The 25,546-nt window shown below is 41.9% G+C and overlaps 1 protein-coding gene across 4 annotated transcripts in view; it reads right to left on the minus strand.

Moving 5' to 3' along the window:
• adamts3 (ADAM metallopeptidase with thrombospondin type 1 motif, 3) overlaps positions 1–25,546 on the minus strand; it is a 382,283-nt gene that overhangs the window by 208,082 nt on the left and 148,655 nt on the right. For all 4 annotated transcript variants that reach the window (XM_063069111.1, XM_063069113.1, XM_063069112.1 and 1 more), the window contains exon 5: positions 4,343–4,542. In XM_063069111.1, coding sequence (XP_062925181.1) covers positions 4,343–4,542 — 200 coding nt within the window. The remainder of the gene's footprint in view (positions 1–4,342; positions 4,543–25,546) is intronic.

The following is a 25,546-nucleotide window of genomic DNA, read 5'->3' on the forward strand; positions in this document are numbered from 1 at the left end:
CTCCTGTCCCATGATCCTCTCATATCCCCTTTGCCTATCACCTGTCCAGCTCTTGGCCCCATCCCTCCCCCTCCTGTCTTCTCCTATCATTTTGGATCTCCCCCTCCCCCTCCCACTTTCAAATCTCTTACTAACTCTTCCTTCAGTTAGTCCTGATGAAGGGTCTCGGCCTGAAACATCGACTGTACCTCTTCCTAGAGATGTTGCCTGGCCTGCTGCGTTCACCAGCAACTTTTATGTGTGTTGTTTGAATTTCCAGCACCTGCAGAATTTCTGTTGTTTGCGTTTTTATTATCTGAATGGTGGTCGATTAGGAAAAGGGGAGGTGCAACGAGACCTGGGTGTCATTATACACCAGTCATTGAAAGTGGGCATGCAGGTACAGCAGGCGGTGAAAAAGGCGAATGGTATGCTGGCATTTATAGCGAGAGGATTCGAGTACAGGAGCAGGGAGGTACTACTGCAGTTGTGCAGGGCCTTGGTGAGACCACACCTGGAGTATTGTGTGCAGTTTTGGTCCCCTAATCTGAGGAAAGACATCCTTGCCATAGAGGGAGTACAAAGAAGGTTCACCAGATTGATTCCTGGGATGGCAGGACTTTCATATGCTGAAAGACTGGATCAACTAGGCTTATACTCGCTGGAATTTAGAAGATTGAGGGGGGATCTGATTGAAACGTATAAAATCCTAAAGGGATTGGACAGGCTAGATGCAGGAAGATTGTTCCCGATGTTGGGGAAGTCCAGAACGAGGGGTCACAGTTTGAGGATAAAGGGGAAGCCTTTTAGGACCGAGATGAGGAAAAACTTCTTCACACAGAGAGTGGTGAATCTGTGGAATTCTCTGCCACAGGAAACAGTTGAGGTCAGTTCATTGGCTATATTTAAGAGGGAGTTAGATATGGCCCTTGTGGCTAAAGGGATCAGGGGGTACGGAGGGAAGGTTGGTACAGGGTTCTGAGTTGGATGATCAGCCATGATGATACTGAATGGGGGTGCAGGCTCAAAGTGAGAGAAAGAGAAATTGCTTTCTTGTTATAAAAAAAGAATGAGATCCAAAAAAATGGAAAGCAGTAGAAGCGCTCAGCAGATTACTCAGCAGCAGAAGACAGAGAAACCACGTTTTCTATGTTTCTATGTTTCCTTGATGCTGAACCTCAAGCTTCATTCCCAGAAATTCAATTTGACAAGAAAATAAAAAGCAAGAGCCAAGAAAATTCCTTCTGTGGAAAAATGGCCTCTCGTCTAGGTCTCCTCTGATACCATGGTTTCCTGTATGGGATAATCAAATATTTCCTGGAGTACAGCCTGATGGAAAAAAATGATGAATTAGAATGGTTCAGAGAAAGAATTCTGTATGACATCTGTACACCTATTGAAGCTGAACTGACCTCACACAGCTACTTCTCACAAATTCTTCTTCATCCTTCAAGTTAATCTGTCCTTTACACTTGGTCCTCTCTCTCACCCACCATGCTGTTACCCAAATGGTACTTGCATGTGAATGAAAGATGCATTAATTCCAGTCCAGTATACCACATTCACTGTTCACAATGTGGCTCCTATATTGGAGAGCCAAATGCATACTAAGCGAATCCTTTGCATGGCCACAGAATTCAGTCCACAGAACTGCCCTTTAATTCTCATCTCACTTCCACTCATCCCAGTTTTCCCATGGCCCCCTTCTCTACCGAGGCACAACAAATGCTGCAGGAACTCCTCGCTGCAGGAACTCCTCGCTGCAGGAACTCCTCGCTGCAGCCTTCCTGATTCAACATCAATTGCTCTTGGGCAGGTAACTCATTTTTGCACTCTGTTGATATCAACACTGATGCTTTCTGTCTGTCAGCCATCTGAAGTTTTCATTCAGTTATCTCTTTCTATTCACACAATGTTGGTTGCTGGAGATGTCCAGAGAACTGTGATCTGCAACCTGTCACATTCTCATTGCCACATTAACCCGTTTGGTGGCACCTGTCAGAGACATTCCTTGTTCTTCCAGTCCTGTCCCACTGTCTCAGCTACTCAAAATTGACCCATTTCTAACTGAAAGTCTCGGAGACACCGAAGGTTGACGTGGTTTCTCTGTCTTCTGCTGCTGAGTAATCTGCTGAGCGCTTCTACTGCTTTCCATTTTTTTGGATCTCATTCTTTTTTTATAACAAGAAAGCAATTTCTCTTTCTCTCACTGGACTTTTCACTCCACCTGTGACATGACCCTGCTTCAACTTCTTAACCTGTTCCTTCTGCCCCCAGTCTTAGGTCGGAATGTTAAACTCCAGACTCGCTACTTGGAACATAGAGCAGTACAGCACGGGACAGGCCCACAATGTTGTGCCAAACCAACTAAAATAATAAGCAAATGGCTAACTAATCTTTTCTGACTACACAATGTCCATTTCCTCCAGTTTCCTCACATTCATGTGCCTATCTAAACGTCGTTTATAGGTCCCCTAATCTTTCTGCCTCTATCACCACCCCAGGCACCCACGACTCCATGTTTTAAAAAAGCACAAACAAACTTGCCCCTCGCATCTCCTTTGAAATTAACCCCTTTCCCCTTCAATGCATGCCCTCTGGTATTAGATATTTCAACCCTGGGAAACAGATACTCCTTGTCCACTCCATTCATGCCTTTCATAGTCTTATAAACCTCCATAATTATTGACTCTCCCACTACTATCACTCTGCCTGACCTGACCCTTCCCTGTTGAGTCTCAGAGCCAGCCAGCAGGAAAAGCTCATCAGTTGAGACAGAATCTGTGAAGAGCGAAACAGGGCAACACACAGAAAATGCCAGAGAAACTCGTAGACCAGCCAGAATCTACAGAAAAGAGTAAACTCTTGACATTTCGGGCCGAAACCCTTCACCAAGCCTGATGAAGGGTCATGGCCCAAAATATCGGCTGTTTACTTTTTTCCACAGATGCTGCCTGGCCTCGCTGAGTCCTTCCAGCATCTTGTGTGTGTTGCTTGGACTTCTAGCATCCACTGATTTTCTCGTTTGTGAAGAGAGAAACAGAGTTTATGTTGTAAGACTTGATTGCTAAGTTTTTTGTTTAATATACCAGTTTCTCAAAATCTGCAATTTTTTTTAAAACTGTGTAACTCTTGTACCCTGCTACAAGATCTCTACCTGAAGAAATCATTTCCCTCTCTCACGGGCTTTCTCCACAGGACCGTTGCACTGGTTTTCCCATCGAATAACTGTCTCTGTTCTTTGCTACTTAGCGACAGTCCCTGCTGCAACTCCTTGCCACAGTCTCCAACACCACAACTTCCACACAGTCTCACTAAACCTCATCTCATGGATCTAGCGCAGCTGTGACTCGTCTCCCATGCGGTATTCTTTCCAGAGAAACAGGAGCCTAAACCTAGACAGCACAGTTTTAAGGTTAGATGAAATAAGTTTTAAAAAATTACAAGGTGCAAGTTTTTCCACACAGAGGGTGACGGACATGCCAGAAGAGATGATAGAGGCACATGCAATTACAATCTTTAGATGCCCTTTGGCCAGGTATTTGACTTGGATGGATATGCGATGAGTTATCTCGGTTGGCCTGGGACAAAGGGCCTGCTCTGTGCTTTTCAGCTCTTTATCTCAATGTGCTGAGATGTGAAATTCTGTCTGTTATGTCCTCAAATACCTCTGAATATTTGAAAGTTACATGCACATCGATGAAAGCTCTTGTACTTGGAGCGGACAAGGTTTAGAGGAGATTTAATTATGTAGGATTTCAATGGGATGAAGCAGAGGAAAAAAAACTTACTCTAAGCTTGAAGTCAATCAGAAAGGTTTAAAATTTTCATCATTTGACGTTGAAAGAAATCTCTTTACTCTATTCCTGAACCATGAAATGGTTTGCTATGTGGAGTTAAGTTAAAGATAATTATATCTATTAAGGGAAAGATCAATAAGTATTTGAAGCAATAGAAATTGAGGGAGAACATGGAGCTGTGGGAGTGTTTCTGTGTTCGTCCAGGAAAAAGCTTAAGAATAGACAGGTGGGTAGTCTTTCTCTGTTGTAAATGATGACTCTTTTGGAAAAGATTACATTCATTGAGCTAGCTAACAGCAAACCTGAGTTTGTGGAGACATATTTATAATATCATGGATGACTGACAAACTATAGAGGTGGTGGGGCAAAACACAATCTTTGAATTGTAAAAAAAAACACATGTCCAATCTTAAAAGATCATAACATATTTCTGATTAGAAGTCAAATACTATATCACATCCTAGTCATGTAATTTGGTACAGTACAACATGAGTCCATACGTTTGGACTTCTTACCTCAGTTGGAAGGTTTTGAAAATATTTCAGCATAGTACAGATACCTACTATATTCATTAAGGTCAGCAGGTAGTTCTGAACGTGTTCTTTTCCGTGGAACCGTACCACAGAGTCGTCCACTCCCAAAAGCACCTCAATGTTGTAATCATTTTCTTTTGCGTGTCTTCGTTGCCTCAAATTTTCATCCAGTCGCTTGCCAATCTCGTGATACATATGATCCAGATTACCAAGCCCATCAAACTTCGATTCTGTCAACAAACATGATCAGCGTTTAGCACAAACTTATAATGAGTGAGTTCTTATACCATGTAACCATTTAATCAAATGTCTGCAGCTTTCTTTTAAATATTTTATTGAAATAATATATGATGTTCATCTATGAAACCACCACCTAGCAGATAAAGATTCAATTTGGTCAGCACACAAATAACTAGGTGAAAATTTTTTCAACTATGATTCCACTCTACATTACCATGGTGCACTAAAGTAGTGTGCCAAGATGTCTTCATAAACCCGTAACAGTCACTGCCTGGAAGATCAAGAACGGTAATTGACTGTCAGAAGCCTTTCTAAGTTGCCACCAGGGTGAAAAATCTTAAAGCTCCCAGCTGAGTAACACTTATGCTGAGGAATATCCCAGCAGATGGCATTTAATGATGGGCAGTAAAAGCTTTTCAACACATCTTGAAAATGACATTTTTAATGTAAAGTGTCCCTTGCTAGATTAAATGCACTGCATAAATCTATGGGGACTGTACTTCCTTATCACCACATAGCAATAGTTACAAATAGTAATCTTGTTTACAGAGTTTTCATGGAATGTTCCAGGAGTATTCTGTTCATCGAAATGCAAACTGTTATAGTTGCCTACATCCTACATGCAGTTCCATTAAAAGTGGTGCCAACTGTGAGTCCTTGGAGTGTAATCTGAAAATTTCCTTGACAGATCTAGATAGACACAATGAATAGGCAGGAACTGAGGGACATGGATCATGTACAAGCAGATAAGTGTTTAGTTCAACATCAATATTGTGGGTCAGATGGTCTGTTCCTGTGATACCTTGAACAAGAGAAAATCTGCAGACGCTGAAATCTGAGCAACATACATAAAACGCTAGAGGAACTCCGCAGGCCAGGCAGCATCTATGGAAAAAGGACAGTCGACATTTTGGGCCAAAACCCTTCTCCAGTCCTGCCAAAGAGTTTCAGCCCGAAATGTCAACTACACATTTTTCCATAGATGCTGCCTGGCCCTGTGCTATCTTACCCTATGTTCTAGGTAACCTTCTGATACAGGAGCTACGATGGCGCTAAAGAACAACTCCTTCGAGCTCATCTGTTCTCATAATTTCTCCATTTAATGTCTCTTTCTTTCCTTTTCAAGGTGGATGGGGTTCTGTCAGCTGCACTCTGACTGATTTTGTTTGTGGTGATGGGACCTGCTCAAAGGGCTCTCTGACCAGCCATTTTTTGATCATACCGAGGAAGACACAGGTCCCCTTTGGAGTTCTGAAGCTTTGTCACCCTGTGGACAAGCCGATTCCTGACCATTGTCACTGATGGAAGCATTGCAGGACAAAAGAGAATATTGGGATCAGCAGATCAGCTGTCGGAGGTCTTGGTTCATGTTTTTTGTTGTCTCTGTCTCTCCGGATTGCGGCCAATTCTCGAGTTGGAGAACTTGGGAAAAAGAACAATGCGGCAGATTTTAACACTGTAATCAGCAAGTTGTTTTGTTTATGCCTCCACTCTCACTGAGTGACACCTCTCTGAGAGAGCGCGCCAGTGCTATGTTGAATTCTCGGCTGAACAGTTAGTTTTTGATGTACTGTAGATCAAAGTCTTTGCTATTGTTTGCTTGGTGGGTGGAGGGTGCTGATGCTTTTTCGAGAGGGAAGAGGGTTGATGCTTTGCTGCTGATTGTGCATGAGGGGGCGAAGAGGGGGTCTTTGGGGCGCTAACATTTTCCCTGTCATTTGTTCTTTGGGGAATTCTTCTGTTTCATAGACAATTGTGAGGAGTAAGAATTTCAGGTTGTATGTTGTATACAGTCTGATATTAAATGGAACCACTGAAATATTCTGTCTCTACTTTTACATATTTCTCCCAAACATCTGGGCACATATTTTATTTCCAGCTTTTTGTTTTACAGCACATCTAAAAACACATCACAACATGTTTGCTGGTGATTCATCTGAACCGCAAACACCCTTTACTCTGGTTTTCTGGGAATAGTCGACCCCTCGGTCTTTAGACTCAGCACTCATTGATTTTAACTCAATGTTTGTGGCTATCTGATTGAGCTTCGCTCTCCTTTGTAGCAGTGTAATATTCCACATGAAGCATCTTGGCACAACTGATAGTTTTACTGCAAAAAGTAAAAACAAACCACAGTCGCCACTTTTGTTTTCTCTCTATTTACTGAGGAGATTAGCATTAAAAACTGATCCTGTTCATGTGTACTAAATTTGTGTAGATATTCAGTGTCAGAACTCAGCACCTTCAAATTTCCTATACTTCTGTTCACCAAATACTACCCCAGTTTACTGGCATGAACATTCTACTCTATGATCTGCCTGATTTTATTGGATTCCAACTCCATAATCATTCTACATAACACAATGCACATTTACTGCTCAGTGTTCTTGCTGCATACAACTTGTTTTCCATAAGACATAGGAGTGGAATTGGGCCATTTGACCCATTGAGTCTGCTCGACCATTCTATCATGGCTGATTTATTATCTCTTTCAACCCATATTTTCTTGCCTTCTTCCCATAACGTTTGACACACTGACTAATCAACAGCCTATTACTCTCACTTTAAGTATTCCAAATGACTTGGCCTTCACAGTTGTCTGTGGCAATTAATTGCAAAGATTCACCACCAACTGGTTAAAGAGATTCCTCCTCATCTCTGCTCTAAAGGGATGTCCTTCTGTTCCGAGTTTGTGCCCCCGGCCCTAGACTCCCCAACTATAGGAAGCATCCTCTCCATGTCCACTCTATCTAGGCCATTAACCTTTCAATACGTGTCAATGACATCCCCCCTTCATTCTTCTAAACTCCAGCGAGTACAGGCCCAGAGCCATCAAACACTCCTCAGATGTTAACCCTTTCATTCCCGGGAACATTTTTGTGAACTTACTCTGGGCCCTCTCCATTGTCAGCACATATTTTCTTAGATAAGGGACCCAAAACTGTTCAAGATACTCCATGTGTGGTCTGACCAATGCCACACACAGTCTCAGCATTACACCCTTGCTTTTATATTCTAATCTTCTAATTTGCCTTCCTTCACACCGACTCAACCTGTAAGTTAACCCTTAGGGATTCCTGCACATGGATTCCCCGGTCTCTTAGCACCTTTGATATCCCAATTTGATCCCCATTTAGAAAATAGTCTAAGCTTTATTCCTTCTACCATATGTGCATGACCACATATTTCCCAACACTATATTCTATCTACCACTTCTTTGCCCATACTCTGATCTGTAAGTATTTCTACAATCTCCCTGATTTCTGAACACTATCTGCCCCACTATTTATCTTTGTCTCATCGAAAAACTTGGCCACAGAACCAACAATTCTGTCATCCAATTCACTGACATCAACATGAAAAGAGTGGCTTCTGAAGAACACCACTAGTAACAAGCAGCCAACCACTCTTTGCCTCCACGCTGGTACCTTTCTTATAATACCATGGGTTCTAATCTTCTGCAGCACCTCATGTGCAGGATCTTGTCAAGTTAAACACGTCTCATGACTCTCTGTCTATTTTGCCTGTTATTTCCAGAAAGGGATTCAACAGATTTGTCAGGCAAGGTTTTCTCCTTTAGGAAACCTTGCTGACTTTGGCCTACTTTATCATGTGTCTCCAAGTACCCCGACACCTCATCCTGAAAACAATGCACTCCAACATCTTCCCAACCACTGAAGTCATGCCAACTGGCCTGTAATTTCTTTTCTCTGCATTCTTCCTTTCTTAAAGAGTGTAGTGACATTTGCAACCATCTCTGCTAATGTCCCCTTACAATCAAATTTGGCCAGCTCCTCCTTCAAGCCTCTGTAGTTTCCTATAATCCACTGTAGTACGCATACATCCGACTTTGTCTTCTGCCTCTCTAATTGCAGGGTGAATTCTATCATATTATATTCACCATCTCCTCAAAGTTGCTTTACGTTAAGCTCCCTAATCATACCTGGTTCATTACTCAGCATGCAATTTAGAACTGTCTGTTCCCTTGTCTGCTCAACCACAAGTCACTCTAAAAAGCCATCTTGTTGACATTCTGCAAATTCCTTCTCTCGGAATCCAGCACCAATTTCGTTTTTCTAATCTACCTGCATATTGAATTCCCAAGATTATCGGAACATTTCCCTTTTTACAAGCCTTTTCAATCTCCCATTGTAATTTGTACCCCGCATCTCGTCAACTACTCGAAGACCAGCGTACAATTCCCATAGGGTCTTTTTCCCCTTGCAATTTCACAAGGATTCTACAACTTCTAATCCTCTTTCTAAGGATTTGATTTTTTTTTACCAACAGAGCCACCCCAGCCCCTCTGCCTACCTGAATGTGCTTTCGATAGATTGCATATGCTTGGATGGTAAGCTCCAGACAATGATCTCACAATGATTTCAGTGATGCCCACAATGTCATACGTGCCAATCTCTAACTGCGCTACAAGATCATCGGCCTTATTCCTTATTCTCAACACATATTATTGCAAGACCTTTGTTCCATTAAGTTATTCACACAGAAGACTCTTCCAAAGAAAAAGACTGTCTCACACTCCAGGAAAATTAACAAGAAAGCAGGAAAAATAGTAATGTGTGTGACATCCTTATGCCCTGCTAACACATTCCAAACTTATAAGCAAATGTGGGAATTACTTCTCTGATGCTTCACTGAAAATTTTGAGTTTCCAAAATCAAATTTCAAGATCATTTTTTGAAATATTTGTAGTTTTGAAGCTATTTCTTTGTCAAATGCATCCCTCACTGTAAACGTTAATGATTGACCCAGAGCCACCATGTGCTGAGGATTTAAATGACACAACTTTTAGAGAAAGTAACTACCTTTCCCATGAAAAGGACTGCTTCCCCATTCAGTTATCTCATCTAAAGCGCCAAAGCGCATCCTTAAACATGTATATGTTTGACACAGCATTGTGGGCCGTATTGAGCTGTAGGTTTTCTATGTTAAAACTCATAAGCATTTCATGAAAGAAGGAAAATCGAGTGGAGGATTTCACACGCACAGTAACAGGAAAACCAGCTGTAATTAGTCATCGCAGCATCAAAGGAAGATACAAGACATTGCAGATGCTGGAATCTGGAGCAACAAAGAACCTGCCAGAGGAATTACGTACACTGAACAGCATCTGTGGAGCAATAATTTGTCAATGATCAAAACCTGCATCATGACCATGAAAATGCTTTTCACTGAACTAAATATGGAAATAGCAGGGATCTACTTTACCAAGTATTCAGATACTTATCTTTCTACTTGGTGATTACCCTTTCTAAGATAAGGGACCCCAAACTGCTCACAATATTCCAAGTGAAGCTTCGCTAGTGCATTATAAAGTCTCTACTTTACACAATTCACTTGAAATTGTATAAGGCATTGGTGAGGCCAAATTTGGAGTATTGTGTACAATTCTGGTCACCAAATTATAGGAAAGATGTCAATAAAATTGAGAGAGTACAGAGGAGATTTACTAATCTTAACAATCTTCCGTCCGTGGACTCACTTTACACCGCACGCTGTCGGAGCAGTGCTGCCAGTATAATCAAGGACACGACCCACCCAGCCAACACACTTTTCATCCCTCTTCCCTCCGGAAGAAGGTTCAGGAGCTTGAAGACTCATACGGCCAGATTTGAGAACAGCTTCTTTCCAACTGTGATAAGACTGCTGAACGGATCCTCACCCGGATCTGGGCCGTACCCTCCAAATATCTAGACCTGCCTCTTAGCTTTTATGCACTACCTCACTTTCCATTTTTCTATTTTCTATTTATGATTTATAGTTTAAATTTTTAACATTTACTAATTTTTACTATTTTTAATATTTAATATTTGTAATCCAGGGAGTGGGAAGCGCAGAATCAAATATCGCTATGATGATTGTATGTTCTAGTATTAATTGTTTGGGGAAGTATAAAGTATAAAATGTTGCCTGGGTTTCATCTCCTAAATTACAGAGAAAGGTTGAACAAGTTAGGTCTTTATTCTTTGGAGCATAGAAGGTTGAGGGGAGACTTGACAGAAGTGTTTAAAATTATGAGGGGGATAGATAGAGTTGACGTGGATAGGCTTTTTCCATTGAGAGTGGGGGAGATTCAAACAAGAGAACATGAGTTGAGAGTTAAAGGGCAAAAGTTTAGGGGTAACATGAGGGGGAACTTCTTTACTCAGAGAGTGGTAGCTGTGTGGAATGAGCTTCCAGCAGAAGTGGTTGAGGTAGGTTTGATGTTGTCATTTAAAGTTAAATGGGATAGCTATATGGACAGGAAAGGAATGGAGGCTTATGGGCTGAGTGCAGGCTGGTGGGACTGGGTGAGAGTAAGAGTTCGGCACGGACTAGAAGGGTCGAGATGTAATTATTATATGGTTATATGTTATATGGTTTGTGAAACCAAATGAAACACAATAGACTAATAGAAAATATTTGAAAAACACGAGACAAAAACAGATGTTCAGTGAGATATGAGGGTGTCTATCCCACCAAAGCTATGCTTACAATGTTGACTGATTCCTGAACAACAGTAATTTCTACACCAGTCTGCTGCTTATCGATGACAACTCTGCATTTACAAATCATCCCCTCAGCACTGGTCAATAAGCTCCAAAACCCAAGCTTCTGTATCTCCGATTCTTGTCTGACCACCACCTTTTGAGAGAATGGATCAGTAGTAGCATCTCATCGCTGACAATCAACACCTGAAAGATGCGTGCTCTATGCTCTCCACACTCATGACTGTAAGCTTAATTAGCATCTCCAAATGCACTGATGACACCATTGCTGTTGACAGAATCTCAGGTGGTGACAAAGAGACATCTATGAGCCAAGTATGCTGGTCAACTGGTGTCAAAGCAACAATCTTGCCGTCAATGTCAGCAAGAGCAAGGAGATGACTGTGGACTTCAGAAATGGTCGTCTGGGAGAAGACACACAACCCTCACTAAGGGATCAATGGTGGAGTGTGAGCGTTTCAAGCTCCAGGGCATCAATATCTTTACATCTCAGGTTAGTGGAATATAAAATGGTAAAAAGGATTAAAAGTGTGAAGGAAAACACTTAATGGGTATCTGAGCAGCAAGTTCTCTCTAGGCATGATGAATAAGTGCATTTACGATGTTCAAAATACATTTAAAGAGGTAAATGGATAGGACAGCAAATCAATAGACAATAGGTGCAGGAGTAGGCCATTCAGCCCTTCGAGCCAGCACCACCATTCACTGTGATCATGGCTGATCATCCACAATCAGTACCCTTTTCCTGCCCTCTCCCCATATCCCTTCACTCCGCTATCTTTAAGAGCTCTATCTCACTCTTTTTTGAAAGAATCCAGAGAATTGGCCTCCACTGCCTTCTGAGGCAGAGCATTCCACAGAACCACAACCCTCTGTGTGAAAAAGTTTTTCCTCAACTCCGTTCTAAATGTCTACCCCCTTATTCTTAAACCGTGGCCTCTGGTTCTGGACTCCCCAACATGGGGAACATGTTTCCTGCCTCTAGCGTGTCCAATCCCTTAATAATCTTATATGTTTCAATCAGATCCCCTCTCATCCTTCTAAATTCCGGTGTATACAAGCCCAGTCGCTCCAATCTGTGAACACATGTCCCGCCATCCCGGGAATTAACCTTGTTAACCTACGCTGCACTCCCTCAATAGCAAGAATGTCCTTCCTCAAACTTGGAGACCAAAACTTTACACAATATTCCAGGTGTGGTCTCACCAGGGCCCTGTACAACTGCAGAAGGACCTCTTTGCTCCTATACTCAATTCCCCTTGTTATGAAGGCCAGCATACCATTAGCATTTTTTCACTGCCTGCTGTACCTGCATGCTTACTTTCAGTGACTGATGAACAAGGACATCTAGATCTCGTTGTACTTCCCCTTTTCCTAACTTGACTCCATTCAGATAATAACCTGCCTTCCTCTTCTTGCCACCAAAGTGGATAACCTCACATTTATCCACATTAAACTGCATCTGCCATGCATCTGCCCACTCACCCAACCTGTGCAAGTCACCCTGCATTCACATAACATCCTCTTCACATTTCACACTGCCACCCAGCTTTGTGTCATTTGCAAATTTGCTAATGTTACTTTTAATCCCTTCATCTAAATCATTAATGTATATTGTAAATAGCTGCGGTCCCAGCACCGAGCCTTGTGGTACCCCACTAGTCACCACCTGCCATTCTGAAAAGGACCCATTAATCCCTACTCTTTGTTTCCTGTCTGCCATCCAATTTTCTATCCATGTCAGTACCCTACCCCCAATACCATTTGCTCTAATTTTGCACACTAACCTCCTATGTAGGACCTTATCAAAGGCTTTCTGAAAGTCCAGGTACACTACATCCAGTGGCATTCCGATGTCCATTTTCATAATCACATTCTCAAAAAATTCCAGAAGATTAGTCAAGCATGATTTCCCCTTCGTAAATCCATGCTGACTCAGACCTATCCTGCCACTGCTATCCAAATACGCCGCTATTACATCTTTTATAATTTACTCCAGCATCTTCCCCACCACTGATGTCAGACTAACTGGTCTATAATTGCCTGTTTTCTCTCCCTCCTTTCTTAAAAAGTGGGATAACATTAGCTACCCTCCAATCCGCAGCAACTGATCCTGAATCTGTAGAACATTGGAAAATGATTACCAATGGGTCCACGATTTCTGGAGCCACCTCCTTAAGTACCCTGGGATGCAGACCATCAGGTCCTGGGGATTTATCAACCTTCAGTCCCATCAGTTTACCCAACACCATTTTGTGCCTGATGCAAATTTCCTTCAGTTCCTCTGTTACTCTAGGTCCTCTGGCCACTATTACATCTGGGAGATTGTTTGTGTCTTCCCTAGTGAAGACAGATCCAAAGTACCTGTTCAGCTCGTCTGCCATTTCCTTGTTCCCCATAATAATTTCACCCATTTCTGTCTTCAAGGGCCCAGCTTTGGTCTTAACAAATTTTTTCCTCTTCACATACAAATCATAAACACAAGTGATCCTGCAGATGCTGGAAATCCAGAGCAAACACACAAAATGCAGGAGGAACTCTACAGATCAGACAGCATTTATGGAGGTGATTAAACAGCTGATGTTGACTGTTTATTTTCCTCTATAGCTGCTGTCAGATCTATTGAGTTTCTCCGGTATTATGTGTGTTGCAATAGATAGGACATATTTAGGAGATGGGGTAAGTGCAGGAAAATGCAAATTAGTATAGACAGACATCTTGGTTCACTTTGACAAGTCAGGATGGAGGGCGGGTTTCCATGTTGTAAAACTATCCATATCTTTGAATCTATTAATCTAGGAATTCAGGCGCATGTTCACACTCCAGTAATTGTAATTGCAACTGCCTTCACCACCACTTCTGACAGCCATTGAGGTGGGGGGGGCAGTGATGGTGATGAGTTCAGAGATGGAATCTGGTGATGACAGGTGGAAAAAAACTAAGGAAAGTTAGCCAGATAGAGCGAGGAAGGTTAAAGGTTTATGATCCAGATTCCAGTGTCTGCAATCTATTGTGTCCCATTTGGTTCCAGACTCCCATTCCCTGAAGAAAGATTCTAACTGTTTTCTAATAGTTGGACTTTGGTGTTCAAGCCCACCATTCCCTAAAAATGGCAATATAGGGAGATCGGGTTGTTAAGAAAGCATGTGGAATGCTGGCCTTCAAAGTTCATGGCATAGAATATAAAAGATGGGACTTCATATTGTAACTTTACAAAATACTGGTTTGGAGTATGCATTTCTAGTTGCCACCCAATTGGAAGGATGCAATGGCACTGGAGGGAATGCAAAAGAGGTTTACCAGGGCATTATCAGGAAGACTTTAGTTATGGGGAGAGATTGAACAGGAATATTTTCCCTGGAGTGAAGGAGGCTGAAGGGTGACTGAATGGAGGTTTATAAAATTATAGAGACATAGATAAGACAGATAATTAGAATCATTTTCCCATTATACAGGTATCAAAAACAAGAGTGCATAATTTGAGATGAGAAGAAGGAATTTTAAAGGGGTCCTAAGGTTAAACAGAGTGTGGTTGATATCAGGAACTTGCTGTTAGAGAAGGTGATGGGGTCAGATACAATTATAATTACACATTTACTTAAGGGGGTAAGGAAGAAAAGGATGCAGTTGATTCTGGATCTCTCAGTCTATGTTTAAGAGCCCTTCAAGCAATCTCGGAAGGATTAGTGCAGATGGGCATGAAGTAGTGAGCAGTAGGACTCTGTTACTCAACTCTATGCCATTTCACTTCAGCACTGAACCGTTTGCAAGATAGGACATGCATCCCCAGCAGGAAGAATTCAATGAATCACGTCCACCATTCTAACCCTCCCAACTTCCGCACTCAGCAGATTGTCCTTTGCAGTTTCTGCCAGCTCTGCATTTCACGCCCCCTCTTCTCTCCCCTTCCAGCATTCCAAAGTGAGCAATCCCTTCACAAATCCCTGTTCCAGTCTTCCACGTCCACCAACCACTTACCTTACCATGGCACTCTCTCGTAAACTGTGAGGTACATATGTCCTTTTACCTCATCCCTTCCCACCATCCAGGGACCCAAGCAATCCTAGGTGAAGCAGCAATTCACTTGCACTTCTTCCAATCTCATGCACTGTTCAGAATGTGTTCTCTTCTACACTGGAGAAACCAAATGAAGACATATGACCACTTTGCTGATCCCAGCATTCAGTCTGTAAGGGGCAACCCTGGGTACTGCCTACTGCTTCAGCTGTACACCCTCTGCCACGTTGGGTGGTTGCGCTGTCCTGCATTGTTACCATGATGTAAATACAAGCTCAAGGAATGCCACATTATATGTTTGGGGATGCTCCAGCTTCATAGCTTGATATCAATTCATCAATTTCAAATTTTTTAAATTTGCATTGGAAATGGATAGTTCAGTGGTCTATGTAGAACACAGGACAGTATAATACATGAGAAGCCCTTCAGCTCATGATTTTATGTCAAACTAATTGACCTAATCCTTCTCCCCCACATGTTGACCATCTCTCTCTTCTAAACTAGGCAAAGTCCTGGTAAACTTCCTCTGAACCCTCTCCAAAACCTCAGTATCATTCTCATGATGACATAATCAAATCTGTACGCAAAGCTCCATATGTGGCCTACCCAATATTTGGTAAAGCTGTAACACAACTTCCTGACCTCTGAACTCAGGGCCTCAGCAAATAAAGGTGAGCATGCCATATACCTTCTTTGCCACCACAGTCACTTGCAGTGAGGGTTGGCTTGTACCCAAAGATCATCAATGCTGTTACTAGTGCTGCCATTAACTGTGTCCTGTTCCTTCACATTTGATCACTTAAAGTGCAACCCCTCACACATGCCCACATTAAACTTCATACTACCACTTCTCCACTCATACCTGCAATGGGCTTATATACTGCTAGATCCTTTGGCAACCTTCTGCGCAATCCAGAGCACCCCCAACCTTTATGTTGTCTACAAACCTAGCAAACAACACAACCACATTGCTATCCAAGTCATTTATATATCTGAGACACAACAGAAGTCCCAGTACACACCCATAGCAATCTAGCTAATTTATTTTAGAGATACAGCTTGGCACAATGGTGTAGTGTAGTGGGTACAGCACCAGCAATCTTTTGCTGTCTGCAAGGAGCTTATATGTTCTCCCCGAAAACAGTGTAGTTTTCCTCCAGGTACTCCAGTTCCATCTCAAGGACCTACAGTTTAGTAGGTTAATTGGTCACATAGGTGTGATTGGACAATGTGAGCTTGTTGGGCCCTGAGTACCTGTTTCTGTGCTGCATCTCTCTATAAAATTAATACAATAATCCCAGTGGAAGACTACTATTTCCAGACTGCCAATCCCAGTGGAAGACTACTATTTCCAGACTAATATCCAGAAGAAATCACATCAACCCACTAACCTCTGCTTTCTATGGACAAGCCAATTTTTGATCCAATCACCATAAGTTCCTTGCACCCCAATTGCACCACGAAGGGTGCAAGGGCTGGTCCCATGCTGTAGTGCAAAATCAATAAATAAAACTATCCAAGTTCATGATTTTCAAGGGAATTTCAAATGTATTATTCAGTTGATCTGCCTCTGCACAATGTTTGATCTGCTGGGCATTTCCAGTTTCCTTATTTAAAAATGTAAACACGAGGAATTCTGCAGATGCTTGAAATTCAAGCAACACACATCAAATTTGCGGGTGAACACAGCAGGCCAGGCAGCATCTCTAGGAAGAGGTACAGTCGACGTTTCGGGACGAGACCCTGGCGAAGGGTCTCGGCCCGAAACGTCGACTGTACCTCTTCCTAGAGATGCTGCCTTCACCAGCAAATTTGATGTGTGTTGCTCCAGTTTCTTTATGTAGGCTTTGAGATTTCTGGCCACAACTATGGACCCGTGTTTTACAGCTCTAAAGTTTTCTTTTGTCTCCTTTCTCCAAATGCCTCCATTAACTTTGTTAAACAAACTGCACCGTAGGATCACTCTGGCAACTTCTGGTTCACCCCATTAGAAAGACGCTTTCTCACTTATCCATCCTTTTTCCACCCTCTCTGCAATCTGAAACTGACTTGATTTCTCTCTTTCCCAATTCTGATGAAGTATATTACCTTCACCGTTAATATTTCCCTTTTCTCCCTGAAGTGTTACCAAATGTTTTGTCAAATGACTTGTCAAATGTTTTGAGCATTTTCTGTTTTTATTTGTGAAGAATTTCGGTTTCCACCCTAAGGTCCACATTACAGACATCCCACCCTGCAAAAACTCATTTCAGGGAGGTAGCACCATCAATTTGCGAGAGACTCCCAGAACTTCCGGGAGAGCTGGGATGTCTGGAATAGAGTAGCTCCTTCGTAGCTAGCCAGCTAGTTTAAATAACGTTAGCTCTGCTAATGAACGGATGACACCTCTTAAACTCACCTCAACACGTCTTTTAAAGTCTTAACCCACCATGGGCAATGGAAAAGTCACTGTTGCAAACAGTGCAGTGAGCAACACTGTCATTATTTTGACCCCTATTAGGCAGGGGTACACTTTAGTGTAGTCTGGGGTGACGTACGTTTTATATTTTCTTTTCTTTTTGGAACACTCTCGCTCTTGCTCTCTCCCTAGCATGCGCTCACTCTCTCTCTCACTCGTGGTCGCTCTCAATCATGCTCGCTCTCGCTCTTGCTCTCGCACGCTCTCTCGCGCACACGCGTGCTTGCTTTTTCACTCTTGTTCTCTCTCATGGTCGCTCTCTCACGCTTGCTTTCTTGCTCTTGCACTAGTTCTCACGCTCGCTCTCAAAAAAATCAATTTCCAAGACATTGTATATAATTTGCCGGCATCTGGGAGCCACTATTAATATGCGGGAGACTCCCGGAACTTCCGGGAGAGGTGGGAGGTCTGACATTATCACTTATGAACAGACTGGTCAACTACTCAAGAAGACCCAGTTGCTCACCAGATCAGCAAGTCTGTCACACCGAGTTGAACAGCTTCCATTCATCTAATTAACCACAAACTTACACCTGTTTCCCCAAGAACAACTCAGATTTGTCAGATTGATTGTTTAGCTGGGATGGTATAAACAGAGATTAACCAAATTGGCCTCTACATTCTACAACAGGGGTTCCCGACATGGTGTTGGGGGTGGTAGGGGGCACTCAGTAGCACAGGGTTCCCAATGTGGTACTGGGGGGTTCTAAAGGGGTGGTAGGGGCACTCAGTAACACAGGTTCCCAATGTGGCACCGGGGGTTTCTAAAGGGGTGGTAGGGGCACTCAGTAACACAGGGTTCCCAATGTGGCACCGGGGGTTTCTAAAGGGGTGGTAGGGGCACTCAGTAACACAGGGGTCCCAATGTGGCACCGGAGGTTTCTAAAGGGGTGGTAGGGGCTCTCAGTAACACAGGGTTCCCAATGTGGCACCGGGGGTTTCTAAAGGGGTGGTAGGGGCACTCAGTAGCAAGGGGGAGGGGCAGCTAAGGGATTACAGGCTTAATTTAAGAAATGAGTGACTTATTATAAGCATTTGATCCTCAGTGGCACTCAATTGAGCAGAATGATCAAGTCATCACCTCATACCTTGCTAATCGATTGTTCCTGATACATTGCTTGAAGCACTGAATTGTTGAAAAGCAATGTGACACCTCTGTGTTCAACACGTCATGAGAAATCTGGACTGAAGAAGTGGTGCTATTTCCGGGCCCAGCCCACACGTTACTAACACTCTCTACTGTAGTACTGTGTTAGCTAGTATGATTCCCATACTCTAATCTTGTAAATCCTGTGGATTCAACAGGGTAAAGTTCACAATCTGCCCGTTGAATGGTCTTGACTGTATTTCTTTATCCCACTGACCAACTTTATAAACATTTAGGCAGAGAGTGAGGATAGGCCTGACCTATGACCATGTCATGACTGCCCCCTTCACCAAAGACAACAATCGGTGTCTGACCATGGTCATTAAGCCATAATGAAAATGGCAGTGGCAGACAAAACAACAAAAGAAGCAGAGACGTTATCTGAAATATGGATTTATATCAGAACCAAGCAACTAAGATCGACAACTCCTGAACCATGCTTTCTTAGAAAGCATGTGTCTACAGTGTGAAAACATTTTTTTCAAATGAGGCAATGAAACCATTCAGGCTCCTTGAACATTTGAAGAGAGAGAATACACTCTGATAAAGCAAACAAGAACTTGGCTTATTTTCAGTCACTTTGTCAAAACTTTCAGAAACGGAAAACATTACAAAACATGTTTGCCAGCACTTCACAATAAAACATCATGCTTCATATAACATTTCATTGCTCATTGCTAAATTTAAAGCTCCAAGCAACTGGAGTACTGATTCTGCCAGCAGTAAGGGAGAGTCTGAGTACTGTTTTGCATAAGTCACTAGAACAAATAATTAAAGCAATTCTGCTCAGCAAGAACTCTGTCAAAGACAAATAGATGAAATATCTGAGAACGTGAAAGATACGTTATGCAACATACTTAGGATAACAGAATTTACTCTTTCCATAGTTGCTGCCTGGCCTGCTGAGTCTCTCCAGCATTTTGTGTGAGTTGCTTGGATTTTCAGCATCTGCAGATTTCTTCATTTGTGATCATGGAATTTGTTCTGCCATTGGATGAGAAAACTTTGCCAGGCAATGAATCTTTGCTTCTTGGTTATGTTTGCTTCATAAAAGATGAAAGCATGGTTGAAGAGTTGTTATTTGCAAAGGGACAAATAACAGATGTAAAGGGGGAGTCAATATTTCAGGTTATTGAGAAATTTTCCAAAGACATACCACCCATGAACATTCTGGCTTGTGCAACCAATGAGACACCATGAATTACATGGTGCCACACTGGGGTTATTAGTTTCTTGAATAAAGCTGTACCTAACATATTTACCACCTACTGTGTAATTATAGACAACAGACAATAGGTGCAGGAGTAGGCCATTCGGCCCTTCGAGCCAGCACCGCCATTCACTGTGATCATGGCTGATCATCCACAATCAGTATCCAGTTCCTGTCTTAGCCCCATAACCTTTGATTCCGCTATCTTTAAGAGCTCTATCCATCTCTTTCTTGAAAGCATCCAGAGACTTTGCCTCCACAGCCTTCTGGGGCAGAGCATTCCACATATCCAGCACTCTCTGGGTGAAAGAGTTTTTCCTCAACTCCGTTCTAAATGGCCTACCCCTTATTCTTAAACTGTGGCCTCTGGTTCTGGACTCACCCATCAGCAGGAACATGTTTCCTGCCTCCAGCATGTCCAATCCCTTAATAATCTTATATGTTTCAATCAGATCCCCTCGCATCATTCCGAATTCCTGAGTATACAAGCCCAGTCGCTCCAATCTCTCAACATATGACAGTCCCGCCGTCCTGGGAATTAGCCTTGTGAACCTATGCTGCACTCCCTCAATAGCAAGAATGTCCCTCCTCAAATTTGGAGACCAAAACTGCACACAGTACTCCAGGTGTGGTCTCACCAGGGCCCTGTATGGCTGCAGAAGGACCTCTTATACTCAAGTCCCCTTGTTATGAAGGCCAGCATGCCATTAGCTTTCTTCACTGCCTGCTGTACCTGCATGCTTGCTTTCAGTGACTGATGTACAAGAACACCTAGATCTCGTGGTACTTCCCCTTTTCCTAACTTGACTCCGTTTAGATAATAATCTGCCTTTCTGTTCTTACCACCAAAGTGGATAACCTCACATTTATCCACATTAAACTGCATCTGCCCACTCACCCAGCCTGTCCAAGTCACCCTGCATTATCATAACATCTGTCACACATTTCACACTGCCACCAAGATTTGTGTCATCTGCAAATTTGCTAATGTTACTTTTAATCCCTTCATCTAAATCATTAACGTATATTGTAAACAGCTGCAGTCCCAGCACCGAACCCTATGGTACCCCACTAGTCACTGCCTGCCATTCCGAAAGGGACCCGTTAATCGCTGCTCTTTGTTTCCTGTCAGCCAGCCAATTTTCAATCCATGTCAGTACTCTGCCCCCATACCATGTGCTCTAATTTTGCCCACTAATCTCCTATGTGGGACTTTATCAAAGACTTTCTGAAAGTCCAGGTACACTATATCCACTGGCTCTCCCTTGTCCATTTTCATAGTTACATCCTCAAAAAATTCCTGAAGATTAGTCAAGCACAATTTCCCCTTCGTAAATCCATGCTGACTCGGACCAATCCTGTTACTGCCATCCAGATGTGTCGTAATTTCATCTTTTATAATTGACTCCAGCATCTCTCCCACCACTGATGTCAGGCTTACCGGTCTATAATTCCGTTTTCTCTCTCCCTCCTTTCTTGAAAAGTGGGACAACATTAGCCACCCTCCAATCCACAGGAACAAATCCTGAATCTATAGAACATTGGAAAATGATTACCAATGCATCCACGATTTCTAAAGCCACCTCCTTAAGCACCCTGGGATGCAGACCATCAGGTCTCGGGGACTTATCAGCCTTCAGACCCAACAGCCTATCCAACACCATTTCCTGCCTAATATAAATTTCCTTCAGTTCATCCATTACCCTAGGTCCTTTGGCCACTATTACATCTGGGAGATTGTTTGTGTCTTCCCTAGTGAAGACAGATCCAAAGTACCTGTTCAGCTCGTCTGCCATTTCCTTGTTCCCCATAATAAATTCACCCGCTCCTGTCCTCAAGGGACCAATTTTGGTCTTAACTATTTTCTTCCTTTTCACGTACCTAAAGAAGCTTTTACTATCCTCCTTTATATTCTTGGCTAGTTTACTTTCGTACCTCATTTTTTCTCCACGTATTGCCTTTTTAGTTACCTTCTGTTGCTCTTTAAAAGTTTCCCAATCCTCCGGCTTCCCACTCATCTTTGCTATGTTATACTTCTTCTCTTTTATTTTTATACTGTCCATTACTTCCCTTGTCAGCCACGGCCTCCCCTTACTCCCCTTAAGATCTTTCTTCCTCTTTGGAATGAACTGATCCTGCACCTTCCGCGTTATTCCCAGAAACACTTGCCATTGCTGTTCCACTGTCATCCCTGCTAGGGTATTGTTCCATTGAACTTTGGCCAGCTCCTCCCTCATAGCACCATAGTTCCCTTTGTTCAACTGTAATACTGACACTTCCGAGTTTCCCTTCTCCCTCTCAAATTGTAGATTAAAACTTATCATATTATGGTCACTACCTCCTAATGGCTCCTTTACCTCGAGGTCCCTGATCAAATCCGGTTCATTGCATAACACTAAATCTAGAATTGCGTTCTCTCTGGTAGGCTCCAGTACAAGCTGATTTTTTTTAAATCTTTTTATTGAATAAGTATACAAAGGGTAAACCATAAAGGCACTAATACACTGTTAGAAATTACAGGAGATATTAATACAGAAGAAAAAATTGATACAAACAGTGCAATTTAAACATAAAATAATATGGTAAAGTAATAGTATACTAATTTATATATATATATATCAATAGAGAAAAGGAAAAAAAAACCCCCAAAAAAGACCCCAAAGAAAAAAACTACTGTGCAACTAAACTAAAAGCAAAGCAAAGCAATGGGCTAACTTGGAAACAGGTAGAGTTAAAGAACTTAAAATCACGTCCTCAAACCCGACCTCCATTAAAAACAGTTAAAAAAAAGGCAAGAAGGGAATATAAATATGGAACAAAAGAGAAAAAAAATTACATTAAATGAAAATATTGAATAAAAGATCTCCAGGTCTGTTCAAATTTAAGTGAGGAATCATAAAGATTACTTCTAATTTTCTCCAAATTTAAACATAATATCGTCTGGGAAAACCAAAAAAAAGGTAGTTGGAGCATTAAGCTCTTTCCAATGTTGTAAGATACATCTTTTCGCCATTAAAGTAAGAAATGCAATCATTCTACGGGCTGAAGGGGAAAGATTACTGGAAATTTTAGGTAATCCAAAGATAGCAGTAATAGGGTGAGGAGAGATATCTATATTCAATACCTTTGAGATAATATTAAAAATGTCTCTCCAAGAAGTTTCCAGAGTCGGACAAGACCAAAACATATGAGTTAAAGAGGCTATCTGCCCCGGACATCTATCACAAAAAGGATTAATATGAGAATAAAAACGAGCTAATTTATCTTTGGACATATGTGCTCTATGAACAACTTTAAATTGAATTAGGGAATGTGTAGCACAGATAGAGGAAGTATTGACTAATTGTAAAATCTGCCCCCAGTCATCCACAGAAATAATAGAACCCAATTCTTGTTCCCAATCTGACCTAATCTTATCAAATGGAGCTTTCCTAAGTTTCATAATAATATTATAAATAATAGCCGTTACACCTTTCTGACATGGATTAAAGTTAATTATAGTGTCTAAAATATATGTAGGAGGTAGCGATGGAAAGGAAGAGAGTATAGTACTTAGGAAATTTCTAACTTGGAGATATCTAAAAAAAATGTATTCTTGGTAAATTATATTTATTAGATAATTGTTCAAAAGACATAAGGGAACCATCTAAAAATAAATCCAAAAACCGTGAAATACCCTTAGTCTTCCAAATTTGAAACGCACCATCTGTGAAAGAGGGAGGAAAAAATATGTTACCTAAAATAGGGATCACTAGCCCAAATTGGTTGAGATCAAAAAATTTTCTGAATTGAAACCAAATACGCAAGGTATACTTAACTATCGGGTTAGAGACCAGTTTGAGGCGTTTCAAATCAAAAGAAAGAGAGGAACCTAAAATAGAGCCAAGTGCATAGCCCTGAGCAGATTGTAATTCCAATACTACCCATTTAGGAATGGATAGTGTATCTTGACAAGCTGTTCTAAGAATCCATCTCGGAGGGACTCCACAAACTCCCTTTCTTGGGGTCCAGTACCAACCTAGTTCTTCCAGTCAACCTGCATGTTGAAATCCCCCATAACAACTGTAGTATTACCTTTGCGACATGCCAATTTTAACTCTTGATTCAACTTACAGCCTACATCCAGACTACTGTTTGGGGGCCTGTAGATAACTCCCATTAGGGTCTTTCTACCCTTAGAATTTCTCAGTTCTATCCATACTGACTCTACATCTCCTGATTCTATGTCCCCCCTCGCAAGGGACTGAATATCATTCCTCACCAACAGAGCCACCCCACCCCCTCTGCCCATCAGTCTGTCCTTTCAATAGAATATGCCTTGAATATTCATTTCCCAGGCCCTGCCCACTTGAAGCCATGTCTCTGTTATTCCCACAACATCATTCACAGACAACATCTTGTTGCAAACACCGAGTCACAAATCATTAAATACTGTTATTGTGATAACAGTAAACAGTAAACAGATAACAGCGTTAACTAAAATTGTCCCACACTCTCAATTCTCGACTATTTTGAGAGCTTTGTATTCAGAATGATGAACAGTTTGAACACTTGTTATTGTACACAGATTTCAGATGGCTCTCAAAAGGAAATTGCCTGAGATACTTCTGTCTTTTGAAGGTGTGATAAATTGTTTGAAGATTCGAATGCTTCATTCAGTAATTAACTCAAGAATATTAGCCAGTGCATTGATGATTTGTCAGAATTATTCTCTAAATTTAATTAAATCCTTCTTCAATGACAAGGAAATGATGTGAATCAACAAATCAGTCATCTCCACATTTCTGTCCAAGTTAAAACCCTACTTAAGTACAACTTTGGCTGGTGCAACGTTTTCTCACTTCCAAGCTTGTCCAAGTTGGAAACAAATGAGCTGCATAAAGACATGCCAGAGAGATTTCAGGATCCTCTTCCAATCGAAATTCCAGATTGGGTAATAAATTCATTCCTGAACATATGTAATGAGCAATTAACAGGAAGGATGGAGGATTTGTCAAGATCTTTCAAGAATCACTTGATTCTGACATGGTCCTGGAGGACTGAAAGATTGCAAATGTCACTCCACTCTTTAAGAAGGCAAAAGAAAGGAAATTATAAGCCAGTTAGCGTAACCTCAGAGGTTGGAAAAGTGTTGGAGTCTACAATTAAGGACAAGGTTTTGGGGTTCTTGGAGACTAATGATAAAATAAGTCAAAGTCAGCAAAGTTTCTGTCAAGTGAAATCTTGCCTGACAAATTTGTTGAGAGTTCCTCGAGTAAGTAACAAGTAGGGTGGACAAAGGAGAGGCAGTGGATGTCACTTATTTGAATTTTCAGAAGGCATTTGATAAGGTGTCACACATGAGACTGTTTAACAAGATAAAATCCTGTGGCATTACAGGAAAGATACCGGCACGGATTGAGGAATGGTTGACAGGCAGGAGGCAGTGAGTGGGAATAAAGGCGACTTTTCTGTTGGCTGCCAGTGACTCAGAGGTCAGTATGGGACTGCTACTTTTCACGTTGTTTGTCAATGATTTGGATAATGGAATTGATGGCTTTGTGGTAAAGTTTGCAGATGATACGAAGATAGATGGAGGGGTAGGTAGTGCTGAGGAAGCAATGCAATTGCAGCAGGACTTGGACATATTGGAAGAACAGGCAAAAAGGTGGCAGAT

This window comes from Mobula hypostoma, chromosome 16 (assembly GCF_963921235.1).
Source record: "Mobula hypostoma chromosome 16, sMobHyp1.1, whole genome shotgun sequence".
In the NCBI taxonomy this organism is placed as follows: domain Eukaryota; kingdom Metazoa; phylum Chordata; class Chondrichthyes; order Myliobatiformes; family Myliobatidae; genus Mobula; species Mobula hypostoma.